This window comes from Marmota marmota, unplaced genomic scaffold (assembly GCF_001458135.2).
Source record: "Marmota marmota marmota unplaced genomic scaffold, marMar, whole genome shotgun sequence".
Taxonomy (NCBI): domain Eukaryota; kingdom Metazoa; phylum Chordata; class Mammalia; order Rodentia; family Sciuridae; genus Marmota; species Marmota marmota.
Genome location: NW_025999977.1, coordinates 10,822,856 through 10,847,855, shown reverse-complemented (window position 1 = coordinate 10,847,855; position 25,000 = coordinate 10,822,856). Strand labels below are relative to the sequence as shown.

Sequence of the window (25,000 nt, the reverse complement as noted above, 5' to 3'; positions counted from 1 at the left end):
TCTTGCCAAAGCATCTAAGTCAAGGAGTGTTGTCTTAATACAAAAAGAAAAATCAAAATTCAAATACAGATTCCAATGTTTAGTAGTACACACAGTACTAAAACAATGAAGAAAAATCACATCCTTATAGTAAATAGCTTGGTTATCCCAAATTTATTAATTATAAAATTTAGTATTACTCTCTTACACATGTCAACAAAATTATAGTTTTAAGTGCAGTATTAATAGTCTTACAAAAAAGAATCAAATGAATGTTTGGCAATAAATTATGATAGTCACAGTAACCTACTGAGATGATAATACTTTAGTTTGTTGTTTTAGTAACAACTTTACCAAGATGTCATTCATAGCCATTAAGGTTTGTTTTTGATACCACCTTTACACTAGGCTCTAACAATAAACTAAAGCCTATAGTTAATTTTAAAAAGCTTTAATTTTCACTATAACTGGGGAACAAAAAATCATAACAGATTTTACCAAATAGAATTAAATTCAAGAGTATCTCAAAGAAACTAGATCTTTAGGAAAGAAAATAATTTGTTTAAGGATGCTTAGATTTGTACTTTAGCTCAATGAGCAAATCAAGGATTTAAGAAATAGATTTATCTGGTCTCAATATTTTAATTATCAATAAATAAAACTTGTTTAATATTAATTTTTATAATTATTTCTCATATGAAAAGTAGAAGAACTTAACATCCCAGTTATAAACATCCTCACATTTCTCATTTATTTTGAATTAACAGATGTATTTTTAGTTTAACTAAATTTGTACAAAGGGGAAAAATCAAAAGTCTTCAGGTGGCAAATCTGCTTTTGAAAATTACTTGTTTGAATGGAAATGTCATTTAAGTCTAGTAAAAGAAAATCAGTAGTTGAGCCAAAATTGTCAGTTTTGTTACCTTAAAATAACTTGTTTTAATTAAAATGTTATTTTATATATGCAAGACTCCAAATCTACTTGTTATTAAAGAAAGTTGAGTAAGAAGGTAATAGAACAGAAAGGTTCAAATACAGTAGAAAAAATATGACAGTACCAAATAGTTAACACTTATTATAATTAAAGTTGTCTTTCCTTAAGTACAAAGACTAACAAAATCATCCACATCCCTGTACATAATCCACATCTATTGACAACTTAATATATAATGTTCTGAACATACCTGACTAGCATCCTTTATATGTATGTTGTCAACTAGTTTGCATAACAACCAAAAATACTCTTTACATCCAGGTTTTAACACTGGTTCTTCCTCATAATCATCTATCTATTAAAAAAAAATTATTCTTTGTGAAAACATTTTAAAAATAGCTTAAATTATAATACATTTAAGAAACTACAGATTTCTGAAACAAATTAAATCCCAAAAGAAATTCAACAGTGTTAAAAATCTAAGAAAAAATGAGCTGTACGCTCCTACTTTCTATAAAATCAGATAATCAGAATAACTACAAGGCATGGTGACACATGTTTGTAATCGCAGCATCTAGGAAGGTCAGAATAAACAGGTACCCTAAACAATATTACTAAGATCAAAACAGTTTAGAAAAATAGTCTCAAAGTATTTATACCCGGAAAAGACAAAATAATTTACATCCTACAACACCTATTTCTGAGATAATCAAAAATTTTATATTAGTGGGCTCTGGATTTATTAGGACAATAATAAATTGTTACACAAGGCTAGAACATACATTATGGCAAGAAAGTAAATTAAAAATTCAGAACACCCTGGGGATAAAAAAAAAAAGTGTGAATGAATAAAGAAGAAAGCTACATTTGTGACAGAAATTTCTATCATTTAACTTATTAACACAAAGCTCAGAACCAAGAACAAATGTCAACCCATGAGAGAGCCCAAAGAGCTAAAATTCAAATGCAGACTCTCTTACTAGTTGTAACATGGAGACAATGTGTCAAAATGCTGTCATTTTAAGAATACTATTACTACCATCTTCTACGTAAAAACCACAAAGGATATAGTACAATAATAAACTTTGGGGAGAAGAAATTAGAGAAACAGAAATCTCCCCTGAATATAGTAAAATCTTACCCTGATAGGTTTGAGTGCTTGTGCATCAGGAAGAAATTTTAACAATGTTGAGGCAGCCAAGAGCAGAAAAGAACGATGGATTGAATCTCCTCCATCTAGGCCTGACAGAGATAACTTATACAAACCATTGCAAGATTCATGACGAACTGCAGTCTAAACAAAAAAGCCAGTTTCAGAGACAGTATAAGTTACTATTAAAAAACTAATGTTAATGTTAGCAGAAATAACTTAAATCATAATAGATACCTAAGACACAGCAAGAACAAGAATACACATGACTTTCAATCCATAGCTAACAGCAGTGGACAATGCTAACTAAAACAATATTTAACTTGTGCTGAGGTGGTAGAGCACATGCCTGGCATGTTTGAGGCATGAGACTGATCCTCGGCACCACATATAAATAAATACATTAAATTATTTTATCTATCTACAACTAAAAATATATTTTAAAAAAAAGAAGTACAACTCCTGTGTTTATTTTAAAAACGTAACTCTGTAGTTAACTTTATTAATAAAAATGTTTCTATAATTTCAATATGGAATGCTATGTCAGTGAATACTGAGAAAAAGATATTAAAAATTATTGAGGTCTCCGTGTCAACATAAGAGGAAAAATATATCTGGTTTATTGACTTTTAGTTTCTCCTACCTCTATTAAACAGAAAAAGCAAACAAGTTTTCTAAAACATGAATTAACAAATAAATGCTCAAATTCTTTCCACCTTTTAGAAAAGGCAATTAAAAAAAAAAATCCAAAGCAAAGTAATCACTCAATAAACAAGTCTTTCAAAAAGGCAAATACAGCCAGGTGCAGTGGCACACACCTGTAATCACAGTGATTTGGAGGACTGAAGCAGGAGGACTGCAAGTTCAAAAAGCAGTTAGTGAGGCTGTAAGCAACTTAGCAAGACCCTGTCTTAAAATAAACATATAAAGGATTGAGGGTATAGCTCTGTGATAAAGTACCCCTGGTTTAATTCCCAGTATTCCGAAAAAAATAATAATAAAGGATGGATACTACAAATATATAATATTCACACTTTTTAAATGTTAACTAAATGTAGTGCATTGTTTAAAACATTCTATACCTTAAAGAATTAACTAGATAATATGATAGATATAGTTACGTAATCACACATACTTGTTTCCAATAGCTCTTTTTAATTGTCAATGCTAATAATTGGAAAACTTGTGTAAAATATTAATCTCTAAATGTTACCGTAATTACCTCAGGAATAAGGAGGGTCAATTTCTTCAGCCAATCTTGTAAATGATCACTATCAGCAAGGCTGGATTTCACTAAAGAACAGCAATGAGCCCAACTAACCAAGAGCCACATTGAATAATGTGAAACTAAAAAAAAGGAAAAAATTATGACTACAAAGGTTTTTGATATAACAAAGATACATGTTTATTATTAAATATAAAACAATCTTGCACCTATTATTACCATCTTTATTCATTAAAAGTTAACTTTGTGGAACTCTTACCTTCATGCCTAGACCTGTGATCGGATTGGGCTTTCAAAACTCTGTAAAGTAAAAACATGTCACCACCACTAATTAAACTCAGCAATGAATTAAAAATGACTTATCATATGTCCTTTAAGGCTTACAATTCCTCCCAAATAGAATAAATTCTAAAAGAATTATGTATTTTTAAATAATCATTATTAAAAATATTGTTAATAACTAAAGCTCATAGAAGCAGAGTCAAGTCAGGTGGGGAGACGCACGTGTGTAATCCCAGCAACTCATAGTCTAAAATAGGAACCTAAGATTGAGGCTCAGCAACAAAAGCCTGTCTCAAAAAAAAAAAAAAAAAAAAAAAAAAGCCAGGTATGGACAGAGATTCAGGAGGCTGAGGGCGAAGGATCACAAGTTCAAAGCCTCAGCAATTTCCAGGGCTCAAAAAGAACAAAAAAGGCTGGGGATGCAGCTCAGTGGTTCAGTGCCCTGGGGTTCATTCAATCCTTGATCCCCCCCCAAAAAAAAAAATTAAATTTTTTTTAAAAAATATGTGTATTATAAAGATATAAGCCGTAATTATTTAGAGACTCAAAAAATTCATGTTGTGTTAAGATATCCTTCCCGCTGTATTTATATTGCCAATGTCTCTCAGGAACCATCAAAGGCAAATTACTAGAATGTAGAGAAAACTGAATAAAGCAGGGCACAGTGGTGCACACCTATAATCCCAGCAACTCAGACAGGAGAAGCTCCGAGTTTGAGGTCAGCCTCAACAACTTGGGGAGACCCTAAGCAACTTGGGAAGATCCCATTTCAAAATAAAAAATAATAAAGACTAAAGGATGTAAGTGGTCCTGGGTTCAATCCCTGCTAACAACAACAACAAAAAAAAAAAAAAAAGGAAAGAAAGAAAAAAAAAACTCAATAGTTTTTCTATTATTATTTTACCACTACTTTTTCTTATGATACTTTTAGTAATTTCAACAGAAAATGTATGGCCTCAATTTAAAAAGGTGAATACTGATTTTCTTTTATTTTAACAAAACCAATAAATATGAACTATTTGCTTTAAACTATTTGCTGTTTAAAAAAAATCATTCCCCTCCAGTATTACCATCTCATAGGTTCAAAACTCAAAACTCATTCATCAATTTAAAGTAAGAGATCAATATGTATCAATTACATTAATATGTCTTAATTGAAGAGTCAAATCTAACATTTAGTTTTAATCACACTGGCACCACACACAAACACACACTTTTTTTATACTTCTATTTTATTTATTTATTTTTATGTGGTGCTGAGGATTGTATCCAGTGCGAGGCGAGCGCTCTACCACTGAGCCACAACCCCAGCCCCTATAAGCACACATTTTTAAACCAAGAGCAGAAAACTTACCCGCCCCCCCTTTTTTTAAACACAGCATCTCACTGTGTTGCCAGGTTATCCTAGCACTTCTGTTTCTCCAGTCTCAGGTCCCACATAGTTGGAATTAAAAGTGTGTGCCACCATGCATATCTGTACTTTTCAATTTTAATGCTCATATAGGTATTAAAATATTTTTGTTTATACAGGAAAAAAGTTCATTCTATCTGCCTTATGCGTGGACCTCTGAAAAGATCACAATGACACAGAAACAGAACCTGAGAAACCACCAAGGATGAGGAGGGTTGGCAAATGATATGGTGAAGATTATAATGAACTCTATAAAATGGAACTAGTTGTGGGGTTTTTTTTTTGTTGTTGTTTTGTACTTAGAATTTAACCTAGGGACACTTTACCACTGACTTACATCCCCAGTTTGTTTTCTTCCTTACTTTGAGACAAGGTTTCATTAAACTAAACTGCTGAAGCTGGTCTTGAATGTGCAATCCTCATGCCACTTGAGTTGCTGGGATTACAAGTGTGTGCCATAGCACTTGCCTGGTTAAAACCTTTTAAGGGTACTTACATTAGCTTTATAAATCATCCGAGTTCAATCATCAAGTTCAGCCCCACAAAACAACTCTCAAATACTCAAAATTAATTTTATATGACTAAATAACTAGCATACAGTTAGGTCCCCATGTATTAATTAGCAATTGCTTTACTTGGATTTCAATATTAAAATTTTCTACATTATTAAGAATCTCTAAAGTAGTCCAAATAAATAGGATATCAATGTTTATATTTTCATACATATTTCCATCTCTGTCCTCTGTGAATATAGGAGCAATGATATACCAGTAACAATGAATACATTAAGGACTCACATTTTTAAGGTTCCCTACTAACTGGCACTAGGACTTCTTTTTAAAATGGCTGACTTCAGGACTAAGACAGAGAAACTACAAAATAAGCCTAGAAAGTATTGTACTGACATTAAAAAAACAAAAAGGAAACCCCTACCCCCACCCTAAACCATAAGGCTATGCCAAAGGTCACATGAACAAGCTCAGAGAGGCTTCCATAAGCCAACTCTGACACACTTTGAGCAAAGGGAATAATGACAGTAATGAACTATACATACTGAAGGTGGTAGGGGAGATGAATCCAAATTGATATTGACTATAAAGAGAGAAAGCTTTTTCCTCACAATAGGATGTCAATTAATAAACACGAAATTAACAAAAAAAAAATCAATAAAAGCTAAAACCAATGCATCAAAGTTTCACAAGAAGCAAGAAATTTGTAGTTTCAAATGTTTTCCCACAGACTGATTTTTAACAAAAGAAAAAAAGTCAAACATTATAGTAGAGTAACCTGAAGGAAACCAGATTAAATGATCAGAATTAATTTCATCAATAATGGGAAAAATATAAACATCAGGATGAACTGGGAAAGATACAATATTATTTAAAGGGTTTTTCTGTTATAAGTGTGTAATCATGAGAAATAATCAAGACAACCCAGACTGAAAATGCTCTATTAAAAAAAATATCTGGGCCAGGCCTGGTATCTGTGATTCCAACAGCTCCAGAGGTTAAGGCAGGAGGATCCAAGTTCAAAGCCAGCTTCAGCAATTTAGCCAGGCCCTTACAAGTTGGCAAGACTGTCTCAAAATTAAAAAAACAAAACAAAACAAAAACAAAACAACAGGTGGAAGCTGGGTTCAAATACCTAGTACACCCCCCCACACACACACAATAAAAGCCTGTATTCTTCATGAAATAAAGATTAAGAAAGTATCTGATTAAATGAAAAGGAAGAAATATGACAACTATGGGGCTGGGATTGTGGCTCAAGAGGTAGAGCGTTCCCCTAGCACACATGAGGCACTGGGTTTGATCCTCAGTACCACATAAAAATGAAGATAAATGTCCACCTATAACTAAAAAGTTAATATTAGAAAAAAAAAAGAAATATGACAACTAAAGCAGGGAAAATAGTTTCAATCTTAGGAGAAAAACAAAGTGTTTTTACATAATCTTAGTCATGATGTCTGCAACTTACTTTCAAAAAATTCAGAAAAATATGCATGAATAAATAATAAATGATAACTCCTGGCAAAAGGTGGACAACCTATGCCAATCTAGGTGAAAAGTATCACAGTTCATTAAAAAGCCCTAACAATTTTCCTTTACTTTTAAATTTTCTGAAATGGAAGGATAAACATTATATTCTTAATACAAATGCATACATATAAAACTTATGAAAAATGCGTACCTAGGTGCCAGATTATCATATGTATAAGCAACAGACATGAGTCGCTGAATCAAACTGGTTCCTTGGACGAGAACAAGAAATACCTTCAAAACAAAAACATTTCAGATCAATCTTTAAATATGGTCAAACAAAAAAACATATTCATAACTCAAGATTCCAAATTACTTTGATATTTATCTACAGCAATACAAAAAATATCCAGAGAATTATTTGAAACTACCATAAAAATATCAAATGTTAGAAAACCAGAATTTTATAACCACACTTATGAGCAGTAACTACAAACGAACATACTGAAAATTTAGAAGTAGGAGGTAAAAATATTCTTTACATTTAATCCATAGATTTTCCAATATCACACAACAAGGTAAAAAGGAAAAAAAAATACTATATAGTTCAAACGTTAGGGGGTTTTGCAGCAATGACAGAGGACAGTTTAAGTAAAAATTATTTTTTTAAAGTTTATGTACAAGAAAATATAGAGAGAAATTCAAGCAGTGCCAGATTCCTCAACCATCCTGAAATAAATATTTTTAAAAAGCAATATAACATATTATGGATAGATTCAAAATCCTGAGGGTCAACATTTACTTTGTTAATTTTCAAAGCACATAATCCTGATAGTTAATTTCTAAGTTCTAGTTATTTACATGTTTATTGGGAAAAACTAATTCACTAATTTAACAAAGAAGTACTAAATCCTTTCTATAGGTCAGAACTTATTCTGGGAACCGTTTTAGTTCAGTGGTGTACTCAACTGCAGAGAGCACTAAAACAACAGTAAATGCAATGTGCTAAACCAGCCAAAAGGAAAATAAAAATAGCTGTGAATGTGGCTTTGTGGTCAAGTACTCCTGGGTTCAAATCCCATCTCTGGGAAAACCAAGAAAGTTTCCACAGCCAGACATAGTGGCACAATCCTGTCATCTGTCAGGGATTTGAGAGGATGAGAAAGCAGAATCACAAGTACAAAGCGAAATCAAAAAGGGCTGGGACATAGTCTGAGGTTTTCTGATTTTTGTCCCCCACATCCAACCCATTCCCCAGTACTAGGGATTGAATCCATGGGCACTCTACATCCCCAGTTCTTTTTATATTTTCATTTTGAGACAGGGTTTTGCTAAATACCCAGGTTGGCCTTGAAATTTCCATCCTCCTGTCTCAGCCTCCCTAGTCACTGGCATCACAAGTGTGCACCATCATAACTGGCTTAGTCAGAGATGTGAAAGCAACTTTCTAAAAGGACAGTAAGGAAACCATTTGGAAGTATGGCAGTACATTGTTAAATGGATTAAGTGTTCTTCCTTACTACCTATGGTACATCAAAATTAGATGAGTTAGTCTCCAGAACTAATACAAGAAAGAAATTTTACCTCTAAAGAGTTTTTATATACATACTAAGCTATGATTATTTTAGCAAATAAGTTAATACAAAGAATACATATTATGCATCTTTTCTAAACTATAAAAAGAATACTGGTATATGTATAGGAAAAAACCTCTGTAAAGCAATATATAAAGATATTAATGATAAACACTTGACACTTAGGGAAGGTTCAGTTGAATATTCTGATTTATTTCAAGCAAGCACCCAGATGCATATATTTTAAAAACAAAGCAATGAAAAACTCCATCCATGTGTACATATTAATCTAGAGTTACATATATTTATATTATTCAAATCTCAAAGGGAAATTACAAAAACGGATCAACAAACATTGCAATTAAGTGAGGAGCTGGGCGCAGTGGCACATGCCTATAATCCCAGTGACTCAGGAGGCTGAGGCAGGAGAATTGCAAATTTGAGACCAACCTCAGTAATTTAGTGAGACCCTGTCTAAAAATAGAGAGCTGTGAATGTGGCTTTGTGGTCAAGTATCCCTGTGTTCAAATCCCTGGTACCCAAAAGAGGAAATTAAGTGAGTTGACTGTTGGAAAGGATCATAATCAATTTAAACATTTATATTATAATCTGAAAAGTTTGTCCTTGGAAAACACATTACCAAAAATATAACAATGAAAAGTTACTATTAAGTAATAGTTTCCAACATATAACACTGTGTGATGTATAAGTTTACATTGCACTTCCAATGTTTAATTTTATTTGATATAAATGATCTATAATACTGGCAGAGATCACTTTTCCTGTTTAATCCCTAATATTGCAAAAGAGAAATATGCTTCATGTTTCCATTTATATCAGTAGTTTCCAAATCTTATGTTCACCAAAATATTCATCTATCTATAACAATTCATTTACTCTTATGTTTCTTAGAAAGGTAGGAAGTGAGCTACTATTAAAGGTACCGAATGAGAAAGATATTACTGAAAACTAATCTTAAATTCTCCCCACTTCCCAGTTCATTGATAGAGATGCTGGAAGTGAGAAAATCTGATAGATGAGCAGTATCAACAGTCAAAAAGAACTGCTATATATGCTGATTATTAAACTATTTTCTCTCTACTTAAAATTCACCTCTAATATACCTTCTCTACAATAGTAACATATTTACATAATTTACTTTACAGTACTAGGGGTAGTACATCAGAACCCAAACTCTTCCTTTGCCACTTGGCTTCCTTTCAGGTTCTGCCAACCCAGGAAACTAGACAGAATCCTTCCTTTCCTCCCCCCCCCCTCCTGTCAGCATTGTTCCAAAAGTATTTTATCTAGAAGAGGCAGCTGGTTTTAGGCTACAGATTTTTTAGGCACTCCTATAATCAGCTTTTATTCAGTTTCCTCTGAGAATCCAGCTACTGCTGAGAGACCCACTCTCTTAGAGGCTAAAACCCCAGTTAAACATGATCCTTTCTTTAAGCTTCTAATTCTTTCATAACCCGAACACATTTTATCTCAATTTTTAGGGATGGTGAATGGGTTCCTCACCACTCCCTTTTTCTTTTCACACTCCAACATGGACCTATAAAATCATCTTCCGCTTTTCAATTTCCAATGCCAAAATACCTAATATGGTTTCTGTTTTCCTGAATGGAGCCTGACATACTTGGTATGTAAATTACTGAATATAATAATGTTCAAATAATGAATATAACTCTACAGATAGATAACGTTAAGACAGCACATCATGCTTTCATTTTGGAAAATGAACTGAAAAGAATTATTACTTCATCATCACTACCACTTTAAAACCATGGTATCACCTTAGCTAACATTTCTTAGCTGAATGTGTATTTCTTTGCTTTGTAAAAAACAAAAACACACACAGTCCCTCAGAACGTGTTAGATTTAAAACTACAATTTACTGTTAAGTTCTCTACTTTACCTCTGTCAATCGTGGTATATGAAGGCCCTTGGCATGATCACCAGCAGCCTTCCTTGATTTACCAGGCCATGTTCTTTTCCGATGGCTTTCTGCTATACCAGACCAGGCAAAGACATCATGATAAGCTAAATCCAAATCAGAGGTATCTACTGCAAACTGGCATATTAACTTCAGCAAACAAGCAAGACAATCTAGCTGCCACTGTGGATGAGAAAAAAAAAAAAAAAAAGTTATTCCCCTATTGTCATTAATATAACATGGTCAGAATAAAAATTTTGAAATTTTTAAAAGATCAGGGAATAAAAATAAGTATAGCTAGTACTTAATGTACAATCTTGCTGCTCAAATATTATGGTAACAATCTAATCATACAAAAATGAAAACAAGGGCTGGGGTATAGCTCAGTTGGTAGAGTGCTTGCCTCTCATGCACCAGGCCCTGGGTTCAATCCCCAGCGCGCGCGCGCACACACACACACACACACACACACACAAAAATGGGGGTCTGGGGCTGTGGCTCAGTGGTAGAGTGAAATTGTCAGGTCAACTGTTTTGTAAATTTAGGGTCATTCTTTTTACTTTATCAACTCATTTCCCTTTTAAAATGAAATTAGTTGAGTTATGCTTATTAATAAAAAAATTTTCTTCTTTATAACTCAACTAATTTCATTTTAAAAGGGAAATGAGTTGATAAAGTAAAAAGAATGACCCTAAATTTACAAGTATACCATAATACTAAGAGAGATGTATTATAAGTAGGAAAAAACAGTTGACCTAACACCAGTTGGTAATTCAAGCATGCTTTGTAACTCAGGCATTTTAAGCATTGTAAGGGTAACATGTGTCACACAGGTAAGTAAAATGTTCTTTATTGAAGCTTCATAAAAGTATTCACAATTTCAAAGAAAACAGAGAAACTATTAACATAGGTTTTTCATGTAAATTTTACTAAGAACATAAAATAGCTTATAAACTAAATTCCTATAGATGAATCATTACTCATTAATAATTTTAGTGTAATTGTTCTACAGTTTCAAAGAACCAAAATCCACCTCCTCGTTCTCAGATATTCCTGGAACAACAAAAAAATTACTACCAATAAAATGCAACAAAAATAAATTTCAAATATTAAGCATAGCACTATAGTAATTAATTGCTATAGATGTGGATATTTTCAAAAGGAAAATACCTGAAGCAAAATATGTAAAAGAAAAGTTGAAAATAGTGGCAAGATTAACAAAAGCTTGGTAGATAACAATGCTCTCCAAATATATTTTCTCTCATCGTGGGCATAGTAATATCTGAAATGAAATCATTACTTTATAAATTGTATGTTCCAAGGTAAATCTATAAATCAAGTACTAATAAATTAATACTTGAATGGAATATATGAGGATACTAATCCACTTTACATTTAACTCAAGATTGGACTGTGCAGTCTTCTTTATTTTGCAGTGTTTGGGGTGGAACCTCTCTCCAACTCTCTAGGTAAGTGCTATACCATTGAGCTTTATCCCCAGCACATCTGCATAATTTTAGATATCAATATGAAGTTGGGTTTTATGGTTGTTTTTTGTTTGTTTCTTTATATAGTACAAGGGATTAAGCCCAAAGCATTCTACGACTAAGTTATATCCCAAACCCTTTTAATTTTTTTTGAGATAGGGTCTCACTAAATTATTCAGATTTACCTCAAACTTGCAATCCTTATGCTTCAGCCTCCCAAACTAGTGGGATTAGAGAGGTTCACCACCATGCCTGGCTCATTATGAAGGTTTTACTATTCCGTAAGGAACATTATTTTATTGTATATTTTATTATAGATCAGTACTTCTTCAAATTAGTAGTGATAAAGTACCATTTTTCTGTTATGAAGACTGATACTTTTGTTGAATATTATAAAAAATATTGCAGCAATGTCCAAGTGTTACAAAATTTTTTTTTAAAGAGAGTGTGAGAGAGAGAGAGAGAGAGAATTTTTAAATATTTATTTTATTTTTTATTTTTTTAGTTTTTGGCGGACACAACATTTTTGTTTGTATGTGGTGCTGAGGATCGAACCTGGGCCGCACGCATGCCAGGCGAGCGCGCTACCGCTTGAGCCACATCCCCAGCCCCAAGTGTTATAAAAATTTCAAAGGCTTCTCTCAGCTTCTGTATCTATCCCCCACCATACCAAAATTCTTTTGAATATTACTGCTATAAAAGAAGAAATGTTGGGCTAAGGTTGTGGCTCAGTGGTAGCGCACTTGCCTACCATGTGTGAGGCACTGGGTTCGATTCTCAGCACCACATACAAATAAATAAAATAAAGGTCCATCAACAAGTAAAAAATATTAATAAAAAGAAGAAAAAGAAGAAGAAATGTCAAAACAAAATAGAATGAAAAAAAGATGTAAAACAATGTGAAAAAGTAACAAAACTTTTGTCTACATAAATCCATATTAAGTACTAATATATAAACAATCTAAAAGAAAAACGATTATAAACCTGTCATAATTCAGAGTAATTTTACCCCTGAAGAATTTTTAACACAACTGATACAAAGAAATTGTATCCCATAGATTATTAAATTCTATATTTTAAAATTTACTACATGCCATGCTTTCTTTAATAACAATGAAGTATGTATAAAAGTTACCCTTTGCTAATGGAAATGGAAGTGTTTCAAATGAGATTAACTACTTAAATTAGTTAAAACACTAAATTTTTCACTTACCACAGTCCATGATTCCTGTTCTTTAGGCTCCAAAATTCCAGAATTAAAAATTTCTAGTAACTGTTGAAGGCCTCCAGCAGCAACAAACTATAAGCAATTGTGAGGATAATGATAAGAGAAAACCATATATATATATATATATCGTAAAAGTAACCTATTTGTTGATCCACCAATAATATTTGGCAAATATTATGTCTTTCATTTAGAAAATTACTTTCATTTAAATACAAAATAAATTCTATATAAAATAAAATTTATTTTCAATAATTTTTTTTAAAAAATATTTTTGTGTCTGGCATGGTGATGCACACCTGTAAATCTAGCAACTCAGGAGGCTGAGGGGGAGGAGGATCACAAGTTCAAAGCCAGCCTCAGCAACATAGTGAGGCCCTAAACAACTTAATCCCAGGCACTAGGATGTCTTAACACAGAATTTCAATGGGGTGGGGGGGTATTAGAGCTAAAAATAGGAGTTTCAATCTCAACTGACATTATTATAAATTTAAAGTATGCTTTATTTTAAATAATAAATTAATTTTAAAAATAAAAATTCATAGACCCTAATTTTATGAAAATGTAAATTTTTATTATCAATATATCACAAAACATATGATCAAACCTTGCAACTCCAGGAATTTTTACTATTTTCCACTTGATCCTCACTTGAATCATCTGAATCTGGATAAAGGTCACTGTAACTTCCCTGTAGGAAAAGAAAAAATTAAAATAAGGGAAGGTATCGGTAGAAAATGTTTTCTAGAATGAAAAGATAATACATTCAAGCATTTTGCTCCAATGGAAATACAGGCATTTAATGATGATACTGGAATTGTAATTACCGTTGATTCTCTCCTTATTCTTCTGTTAGGTTTTCCCAGTGCTTCAATAATTTCCAGAGCATATAAAAGCTTATGGGCACTCTTAATTTTGAGAAGTTCTTTCCAATTAAGTCCATCATTACTCTTAAATTTAAAAAAGATAAAAAAGAGGTTTCAAGTCAACTGTAGTAATGGGTATCCAAATCGAAAAAATACAGAAAGACATTATATAAAAATACTAATATTACATATACTTTGAAACATATTCAAATACATAAAGACCAACTAAATAACTGGTACTAACAACATACTTTAAAACACCAATTATTCATTAAATTTTGTTCAAATAAAACCAATAAAATACAAACACCAGCATAGGAATTTATTAATTTGAAAGCCATTGTTATTTTCTAGGATCAATGTGAAATAATGTTATTCACACTAAGAAATGTATCTTTGAAATTATCATTACAGTTACTCTGGGTCATAATTCATCATTTTCTAGAGCCCATCATTTTTACATAAAAATCATGAGACATAAGACCTGTAATCACACCAAAGTGCCCAAATCATCAATAACTGGTAACATAACATTAGCACATTTGTTATTTTAATCATTTCACAGGAGTTCTACTAGAAATCTACAAAAGAAAACCAATATTACAAAGGTTTTAAAAATAATCTTTAGGGCTGGGGTTGCAGTTCAGTAGTAGAGCACTTGCGTAGCAGAAGTGAGGTACTGGGTTCAGTCATCAGCACCACATAAAAATGAATAAATAAAATAAAGGTATAAAATAATAATAATAATCTTTAATTTAAAAAATCTTTACCAATATATTCAACATACAATAATATGTGAAGGTATGCCCCATCGGAAGATTACTAAATACATATTGGCAAGTTGACTTGTGTAAGCATTCAAAACAAGCACTGATGCATTCATTTCACTCTAGTATATTTTCCCTACACATTACTTTTTTAAAAAAATATCTTTATTTTATTTTTACGTGGTACTGGGAATCGAACCTAGTGCCCCACGCATGCTAGGTGAGCGCACTACCACTTGAGCCACATCCCCAGCCCCCTACACATTACTTTTTGTTGTCAAAAAGCAATATTGGAAACATACAGTAATTTCTTAAAGAAAAAAAAAAAAACTAACCACTGATATGAAGACAAATCCCTATTTTCTAGAGACAATTTCAGAAAGCATTCTTACCTTCTATTTACTATGCTACTCAACCTCACTAAACAAATAAAATGATACACTTTTTCTATTAAACAGGCAAAAATTATATTTAGATTTGCTGAGGTATGATCCAGAAAGTGAGCTACTGCCAGCAGGAACATAACTAGTAACATCCTCAAGGAGAGTAAAAAGATTTTGTAGGCTCACCTGTTCATCTGAGATATTCTGGAATGCCATCAACATGTTAGGACATGTTGGAAGAAGCATGAGCAGCTCCCAGACACGCCTAGACAAATTTTCTGCATGAAGATGAAGTTCTTCACATCTTAAGCTCTATACAAATAAGAACAACTGCTTTATCAAGACAGATCAGGAAAAAAAAATTAAATAAGTTCAATTGTTTGGCACAAAAATTATTAATAATCAAATTTACTCAAGTACTGTGAAAATAAGACAATTTTAACACGGGAAATAGAATATATTTAAGACAATATGAATAGTCATAAAAAAGAAGGGATTTTTTTTTAAGGTGATTATAAACATTTCCCCAGAATAGCCTTTCCTTAAGGCTGGACATAAGAAATCTCAAACAAAAGTGAGGTCACCTGTTTCATAAGACCATTAGTAAATTTCAAGACTAATTATTATCATTTCCCTTATTTTGTTAATGCATGTCCCCCCCCCTTTTTTTTTGTAGTTGTAGATGAACAGAATGCCTTTATCTTATTTGTTTATTTTTATGTAGTGCTGAGGATTGAATCCAGAGCCTCACACATGCTAGGCAAGTGCTCTGCCACTGAGCTACAGCCCCAGCCCCGAATATCTTATTTAATAGTTCCAGATGAGCAGACATTAAGAGGAGAAAGCAAATTTAAAGAATACTCTTTTTGCTATTATCTTTTGTTAAATCTTAGCTCAGTAAGGTGCTAAGAGTATTCTAAATGATGTTTCCAAAAGTATAAAAAATAAGTTATTAAAATGTCAAAGTACCACCCCAGAAGACAATAAACATCAAAAGCTAAAATTCACTGGGCATTTTCCATGTAGTATACTTTTGTTTATTATTATACTATTATTGCTCCTATTATATTAATTCTTTGGTGTAATACACTCTTAGGGAATGCCAAAGGAATATTCTAAAAGTCAATAAAAAGCAACTTAGTTCTTTTGGTACAAGGACTTTATAAAACCAATATATAGTAATCCCTCAATATCTATCCCCGATTGGTCCCAGGACGCCCCCCCTCCATGAACACCAAAATCTGTGGATGCCCACATCCTTTATATAAAATATATAGTACAGAATCTATGCATGTCCTCCCATAATCTTTAAACCATCTCCAGATTATTTAAAATACCAATATTATAAATACTGTATTAACAGTTGCTATATCATTTAAGGAACAATGAGAAGGAAAATAATCTTCATGTTCAGAACAGATCCTCCCCATCCCAAATATTTTCATTTCTCAGCTGGTTTAATCTACAAATGCAAAACAAAGAACAAATGCAGAACTCATGGATATGGAGATCTAACTGTACTTTAAAGGCAAGGGAATTTTAGAGCTGGAGTTTCAAGGTAAACTTGCCATTCACAACTCAACTCTGACTCAAGTAGCACTTTCATTAAAACAGAATGTCTGATCATATTAAGCACTTAAATAGTTAACAAATAAATGTGTTCCTATGTTTTATTGTTTTTTGAGAGATTACTGAGAAAATTATTTTTCTTTCAACAGAAAGATAAAACAAGTTTATGGAGCTGGGTATGGTGGTACATGCCTGTAACCATAGCTACTTGGGAGGCTGAAACACAAGGATCTAAAGTTCAAGGACAACCTAAGCAAATCAGCATGCTCCTGTCTCAAAATTTTAAAAAGGAAAAGAGAAAAAAACAGTAGAGGGAGGGGGAAGGGTAATGTAGGTCAGTGGTAGAGCACGTGCTAGCATGTGCAAGGCTCTAGGTTCAATTCTCAGTATCACAAACAAAAATAAGATTTGTGGATGGGATAGAGAGGAAGAGCATGAGAAGAAAACTACCAATAAATAGGGAAGAGAGGTGGGAGGAAAAAAGAGGGAGAAGGGGAGTTGCATGGAAGATGGAAGGAGACCCTCATCGTTATACAGAATACATGTATGATGTTGTGATGAGAAAAAGAAAAAAAAAGTGTGTCACATTAAATTGGATAGAGAAATGATGGGAGAGGAGGGGAGGAGTAGGGGGGATAAGAAGGGCAGCAGAATAGAATAGACATTATGATTGATGTATGTATATAGGTGACTCTATGACCAGTGTGATTCTACAATCTGTACAATTAGAAAAATGAGAAATTATACCCCAATGATACAAATGAATGAATTGCCAAGATCATTGTAATGTCACGTGTAGATAATTAAATAAATAAATAAAAATTAAAAAAAAAAAAAAGATTTGTGGAAATGAAGTCTGATATGGTTACCTCACTATCATCCACTGCCACCTTTCCCGAGGGTGGTTTAAATGATGCAAGCATTTCTAATAAATCAAAAAGAGTAGTTAGATGGGGTTCTTGTAAAAGCAAAAGCATCGGAATGTTGTCCTTCTGAGGGGGTGGTAGGCAAGATGCAGGGAGCTGAACACCTTCCCCTTTCCGTTCTCTCCGTGGTGCACCCAAAGATACAAATACCATCTACAAAAATAAGAGAAGGGCGGGGGGTGGATAATACACATTAAGTTTTTTGCTTAATAAAACAATAAATATAAAGTAATTTGTTGCAATTTTAATAAAATGAAAGCAATAATAAATTTTAGACTAAACTTCTGAATATTCTATTGTCTTTATCAATCAACAGCTAAGTAAAACACAAACCACAATTTATATATGTACCTGCATGTCCTTAAAACCAAGTTCATGAAGTGCTTTTTCATCATAATCTGTTGTCAACTCATGTCCTGATGAAATCATCCTTACAGGTCCCATTAGCCCTCCTTAAAAACATCACAAAAAAAGTAAAAACAATTATAGTTAATTCATTTGCTAACAAGAATACAAGGGTATAGTTAGTAATTAAGTCCATTGTATGTTAACCATAAATATAACTAAAAGAATTGGAGACAGTACTAAACATGCTTTAGCAAGTTTTCAGTTGTCTGAAGTTGCCCTCAGGCAATAAAAAAATCACAAGGAAGTTCTCCATTAGGACTAGTCTAACTAGATCAATTATTATTTCCTTAACAATATGAAAAATGTTATAAGAATTTAAAAAAACATTAAAGAAAATTTCTGGGAATAGACTGCATTTCTTCCAAAAATACATACAGGGGAACATACAAAGATATACAAAAATATACAGAGATTCTTTAATGCCTTAGTTTGACAAACTGGCATGTATTGATGAGTAAGTTCTCTCTCCCTGTTTACTATCCACAAAAACAACACGAGTGCAAAACAAACAAAAAGTCTCATGGGAATACCAGCTTTAACCTTTGATATCTATTCCTTTATTCAAAAATTTAGTTTATTTAAAAGGCTAACTTTGTTCAATAAACTCGACAAAGGCAATTTATTTTCTAGAATGCATAAAGTTCTTTTTGTTGTCTCCACCTTTAACTTCATTTTCTTACCTCAAAACTGTGCTTCCCTGATCAGATCTACTTGCCCTTTCTTAAGCATGTTCATCTCAAGAACTAAAATGTTCCTGCTCAGGAATTTACAAGGTCTTCTTCCCTAATTTCTTTCAAATCTCTCATTAAGAAAATTCCTCCCAACCACTCAATCTAAAGGGCCTCATTTCACTACTGGCCCTTTACTCTGCTTTATCTTTCCTTAAAGCATGTATTTACATCTGTCTCTCCTCATAAAACAAACCAAAAAATTCCTCCCAGTTCCACATGCAGAGATTTCATTTTATATATACATATGTATTCCAGGCACTAGAAACAGTAGACATTATTGTATGATGCATGAATTTTTTTAAAAGGAAATGCCTAGAAGAATAGAAAAATTAAGCAAAATTATGAAACACTGATGAATAGACATTAAAAATATAGAATTTTCCTAACTTAATGTAAAAAAAATTTCAGAAATAATGACTAAGGGAGGAGAACTACTTCCTATAATGACATATAACATTTAAAATTACCTTTTCTCTTCAAATAAAAAAATTCTACAGGAAATTACTTCAAACAGAGTAGAAAAATGGCTTTCCCCCAGTAAGATTCATTTTAACAATTCCCTTAAGTACAACTGCTTTGCAGATTTTTTTTTTAATATTTATTTAGTTGTAGATGAACACATAGTATGATTATTTATTTTTATGTGGTGCTGAGGATCGAACTCAGTGCCTCACACATTCAAAACAAGCACTTTACCACTGAGCTACAGCACCAGCCCCAGATTTTCTGTTCCTTCTCTTTAATTTTAAGCCAAGAAATCTTTTTTTTTTTTTTTTTAATATTTATTTTCTAGTTTTCGGCAGACACAACATCTTTGTTTGTATGTGGTGCTGAGGATCGAACCTGGGCCGCACGCATGCCAGGCGAGCGCGCTACCACTTGAGCCACATCCCCAGCCCCTAAGCCAAGAAATCTTGGCCCTTAGGGATTGATAAATATCTAATCATACTTTCTTTGGAATTTGCTTACTGTTCATCAATACAGATACTACATTTTTTTTAAATTTTTATTGTTGGTTGTTCAAAACATTACATAGTTCTTGACATATCATATTTCACACTTTGATTCAAGTGGGTTATGAACTCCCATTTTTACCCCGTATACAGATTGCAGAATCACATCGGTTACACATCCACTAATTTACATATTGCCATACTAGTGTCTGCTGTATTCTGCTGCTTTTCCTATCCTCTACTTTCCCCCTCCCTCCCTCCCTCCCTCCCCTCTCCTCCCATCTTCTCTCTCTACCCCATCTACTGTAATTCATTTCTCCCCCTTGTTTTTTTTTTTCCCTTTCCCCTCACTTCCTCTTGTATGTCATTTTGTATAACCATGAGGGTCTCATACCATAAATTAGAAATAGTTTTTTTCTTCCTTCAAATTGAGTAATACTTGTATGAATACATTATAGTTATTTCTCAGGACTCTCCACTCTGTATTATTTATCAATAAATTTTTTCACAAAATCATGTACTTTAAGTGTTCAATAATTACCCTTGTGTGCTTTTCCTCACAGAACTTGATATTAATTTATTAATATAGACAATTTCAGAGTAATTTCAAATTCTAAACAGAAATTCCACTGAAATCTTAGATAAAATAAACTAAAAAAAAATTTTGATATTTCTACAATATTCAGTAGACAGACATGCTAGGTATCTATTTATTCAGTTGTTTATACACACACACACACACACATAAAATCTCAGAAATTTTTATACTCATATACTTCAAAAATCCCTCACATTAAGCATAATGAGGTGCTGGGGCTGTAGCTCAGTAGCAGAGCACTTGCCTAGCATGTGTGAAGCACTGGGTTTGATCCTTAGCACCAGATGAAAATAAACAAAGGGTTTCTGTCCATCTACAACTACACAAAAAAAATTTTTTTAAAGATCACTATAATGATATAGAACATCAAATTCCACTATTATGTATAATTATAATATGCCACCCCAAAACCATGGGGGCGCAAGCCTGTAATCCCAACTACTCAGGAGGCTGAGGCAGAAGGATAGCAAGCTGAAGGCCAGCCTCAGTAATTTAGCAAGAACCTGTCTCAAAATTAAAGAGAGAGAGAGAGAGAGAGAGAGAGAGAGAAGAGAAGAGAAGAGAAGAGAAGAGAAGAGAAGAGGAGGGGAGGGGAGAGGGAGGGGGGAAATGTATCTTGGCAGCTAAGTGCCCCTGGTTCAATCCCAGTACCCACCCATCCCCCCCACACACAAAATGATTATCATAACTTTTTAAATTGTTATAGAGCACTTCTTTAGTTTTCAATTCATCATCATTATTCCCTGATTAAAACTAAGTTCTCTCTTCCAAAAAATATATTTCTTACTCTAATCATTTTGTATAATACAAAACTAGGGGAAAAAAATGAATGCTAGTAAAGCACAGTGTTTATTAAACAAAACTATAGCCACTGGATGGACAGAAACTCTACATTAAGTTTTAATGATTTAGTAAATTTTTATTAAATGACTTTTCCATCTTAGTAAACTAATCAAATATAGCTTATGATCACTGATCTTTATACACTTAAAACAAAACACCTGTGGTCATGATGACTGCTAAGACAATACAACACTGATTTGTTTCCTACTGTTACTCTTGTTAAACATGAAAGACGTTTTTCTAAAAGAGAACTCAGATTCTGAGTTCTTTTTAATACAAAAGCTGCTTGTTCCTAGTGCACACTTATAACCCCAGCTATTTGGGAAGTTAAAGCAGGAAGATGAAAAGTTAAAGGCCAGCCTCAGCATCTCAGTGAGACCACACCTCAATATAAAAAGAAAAGGGGATGCAGCTGAGTGATATAGGGTCTATCTAACACACCTGAGACCTTGTATTCAACCCCCAATACCACCACCACCAAAAAAAAAATTGCTTATTCCAGTTCAGGAAAGCATTCTTAACTTTAAGAAAATATTAATATAATGAATGTTTCAAAACAAAACAAAAAAGAAATAAAAATTGTAAACTCTTTGGTTATTATGATAAACTGAACAACACATCTCTAATTTTTCCCTCTGAAACTCTATGAAAAAAATTTTAAATAAATTGACAGGAAAACAATGTAAGAGATCATATCAAAGTTTGCAAGAAGTAAACCAAATAAAATATAATGACTAGCAAGTTCCTAAAAAAATCAAATTCTAAGCCAGAGAAATAACCTCATATTCTATACTATGTTTTATAATGATTTGGCACAGTTAAATCAACAATGAACATTCCTACCCTACAAAAGCCAGAATGGAAGGAAGGGGAGAGGTGGGAGAGGAAAAAAAAAAAATAGTGCCTCAGGACACTATGAGACATTAATAGTCTAGGAACTTTTAATTCTAGACTTATACATTAAATGGGTATGGTGAGAAGAAAAAAAAAAAATAGCTGGGCACAGTGTTGCACACCTGTAATCTCAGCAATTCATCAGCAGTATGAGGCAGAAGGAGGAGAGCCTGGACAACTTAGCTCAATGGTAACCCCCTGGGTTCAATTCCCAGTACCACACAGACACACAGAAAAAGATAACTGCTATCCATGTCTATGTTGTTATTACTGGAGTAGACAAAGACCTACACTACAAAGCTATAGTAGCTAAATTTTATACTACACTATAAAATTTAGAAAAAAATCCAGGCAAGGGGGCATATGCCTATAACCCCAACTTTCAGGAGGTGGAGGCAGGAGGATTGCAACTTATTAAGACCCTGTCACAAAATAAAAGGACTACAGGTATAAATCAGTGGCAGAGAACCCAAGGAGGGAAAGAAGAATGAAAGGAAGAAGGAAAGCAAGCAAACAGATAGGAAAGAAAGGAGACAGGGGTATGAAAAAATAATGAGAAACTATTCTTCCCTTAAGACACAGGGTCTCACTATGTTATCAAGGCTAGTTCTAAACTCTTTGAGCTTAAATGATCCTCCTGACTCAGTCTCCAGAGAGCAGGTATTATAGGTAAGTGTCACTGTCTCTGTGTAGAGATACTCCCTCCCACCCCCACCCCCACCCCCCACCAAAGATAGGATCTTACTATGTTGCCCATGATGGTTTGAGTTTCTGTCCTCAACTGATCCTTCTGCCTTCACCTCTAAAGTAGATGGGACTATAGGTGCTGGCCACTATGCCCAGCTGAGAGAGATTTTTCATCAAATTCCCAAGAATTTCACCTCAGAAACTTTCTCTCAAGAAACTCTGTATTAGCTGGATACAGTGGTGCACACCTGTAATCCCAGTGACTGGGGAGGCTGAAGCAGGAGGATCTTCAGTTCAAAGCCAACCTTAGCAACTTAGTGAGGTCCTAAGCAACTTGGCAAGGACCTGTCTCAAAATTAAAATTAAAAAGAGCTGGAGATTGTGGCTCAGTGGTTAAACTCCAATGGGTTCAGTTCCCATTACCAAAACAACAACAAAAATACAACAACAACAAACTTTCCAGGAATTTAATTTCCTTATATGAAAATGTTAAGCACTACAAGAAAAGAGGAAAAATACAAATGAAAAGCTATCATTTGAGTTAAAAAAAAAAGAGAGAGAGAGATTTATTACATTATATCTTGTGATATATGAAACCAGAAACAATGTGACTCAAGCAAAAATGGAGGTAAGAGGGAGGCTTTTCCACATTTATTATTTCCTACCAAAAATGCAATTATTGAAGAAAACAATAGTGAATTCACTAAGAGTTCATAATTTAGAGAAGGCATATGATACATCTTGTAGTCAGATCTTTTGTTCCTTACTGCAAGAATGTCAGAGATGCTCCTTACTAAAGGATTCATAGCCAAGTTAAGAAGGTCCCCAAAGTATCTTTTAAACATTTTAGATCTTCTTTTCTAAATACATACAGGTTGAGTATTTTCTTATCCAAAAGTGCTTTGGATTTCAGGATTCCTCAGATTTTGGAAAATTTGCATAGACTTTACTGTTGAGCATACTTAATTAAAAAAATTCCAAGATCCAAAATTCAAAATCCAAAACTGCAGAGCATCATGCGGTGCTCAAAATGGTTTAGATTTCAGAGCATTTCAGATATTCATATGAGCTATGCTTAACCTGCATTCAACTATTATTTCAGACCCTTAAATTAGAAGTAAAAACATTTTTCATGGTCATTTCTCTGAGTAGTTCACATTTTAGGTGCGGAAAGACAGTAAAAACCAACTAGTTGGTAACAGTAATAGAGGAATTTTTCAGGTGTATTTGAGGCTCACCTGAAAAAAGTTCCTAACATGATACATTTTTGGAAGAAAAGGAAAGCAGCATGGGTGAGATTCAAGGATGTATTAATTTCCTGTGCTTAGAAAAAATAAAAATAAAATACATCAAAAAGGCAGAAAATTTTTACTGGGCAATATGGGGTACTTGAAGAATGTTTGCAAACAATATCTTAAACAACTCCCAGCAATTTTAAACCTAAAAGGTAACTGTACCAAGGGGAGGGGAACATATTTGGTGAACCTTTAAAGTAAAGGATTAAAGTTGCTCTTATGGTTTGAATATTTGTCCTGTACCAAAATTCTTATTGAAATGTAATCGCCTATGCAGTTAGTGTTAAGAGGTGGGGCCTTCTTGAAGGCTGTGAGGTCACAAAAGCTCCTCACTCATGAATGGATAAATAGCTGTATAAAAGGGTTTGACAAAGAAAGTGTGTTTCTTTTAGGCCTTCCACCTTCTGCAATGTGAGGAAGCAAAATTCAAGACACCATGTTAGAAATAAAGCAGCTCTCCGCAACGGCTGCTGGAACCTTGATCCTGTACTTCCCAATATCCAGAACAAAAATTAATTTCAGATCTTAATAAATTACCCAGTTTAAGAGATTCTGCTAGTATAGCATAAAACAGACCAATAGTTTCTATACAACAGAACCTAGGGAAAAAAATGAAAATTTTAACTGTTAAACTTACCAGGAAACTCTCCCTTTCTGCTGCTTTGACCAAACTCCTGAAGCTGAGCTTGTTGATTTATTTGTTCTTTCTGTAAATTTTCATACCAATGAGTTACTTCAGCCCTAAGATCTGCTACCTGGTCACTAGGATACATTTCAATAGTCATCTGAAATATGAGATGCAACCAATTTAAAAATACAAAAGCAAAAAACACCAAACCAAACCCAAACAAGCCAAAACAACAACAAGAACCAAAAAAAAAAAAAAAAAAAGCCA

General features: G+C 33.2%; 1 protein-coding gene across 6 annotated transcripts in view; it reads right to left on the bottom strand.

Annotated features, from left to right (window-relative positions):
- The window catches only part of Usp34 (ubiquitin specific peptidase 34), a 221,689-nt gene that overhangs the window by 77,351 nt on the left and 119,338 nt on the right, over positions 1 to 25,000 (bottom strand). For all 6 annotated transcript variants that reach the window (XM_015479634.2, XM_048804265.1, XM_048804260.1 and 3 more), the window contains 14 exons: positions 24,743 to 24,890; positions 18,048 to 18,148; positions 17,640 to 17,849; positions 15,388 to 15,513; positions 14,013 to 14,135; positions 13,793 to 13,876; positions 13,174 to 13,260; positions 10,456 to 10,656; positions 7,172 to 7,254; positions 3,548 to 3,588; positions 3,286 to 3,410; positions 2,055 to 2,207; positions 1,164 to 1,268; positions 1 to 33 (listed from right to left, as the gene is read on the bottom strand). The exon at positions 1 to 33 is cut by the window's left edge and continues 23 nt beyond it. In XM_015479634.2, coding sequence (XP_015335120.2) covers positions 1 to 33; positions 1,164 to 1,268; positions 2,055 to 2,207; positions 3,286 to 3,410; positions 3,548 to 3,588; positions 7,172 to 7,254; positions 10,456 to 10,656; positions 13,174 to 13,260; positions 13,793 to 13,876; positions 14,013 to 14,135; positions 15,388 to 15,513; positions 17,640 to 17,849; positions 18,048 to 18,148; positions 24,743 to 24,890 — 1,620 coding nt within the window. The remainder of the gene's footprint in view (positions 34 to 1,163; positions 1,269 to 2,054; positions 2,208 to 3,285; positions 3,411 to 3,547; positions 3,589 to 7,171; positions 7,255 to 10,455; positions 10,657 to 13,173; positions 13,261 to 13,792; positions 13,877 to 14,012; positions 14,136 to 15,387; positions 15,514 to 17,639; positions 17,850 to 18,047; positions 18,149 to 24,742; positions 24,891 to 25,000) is intronic.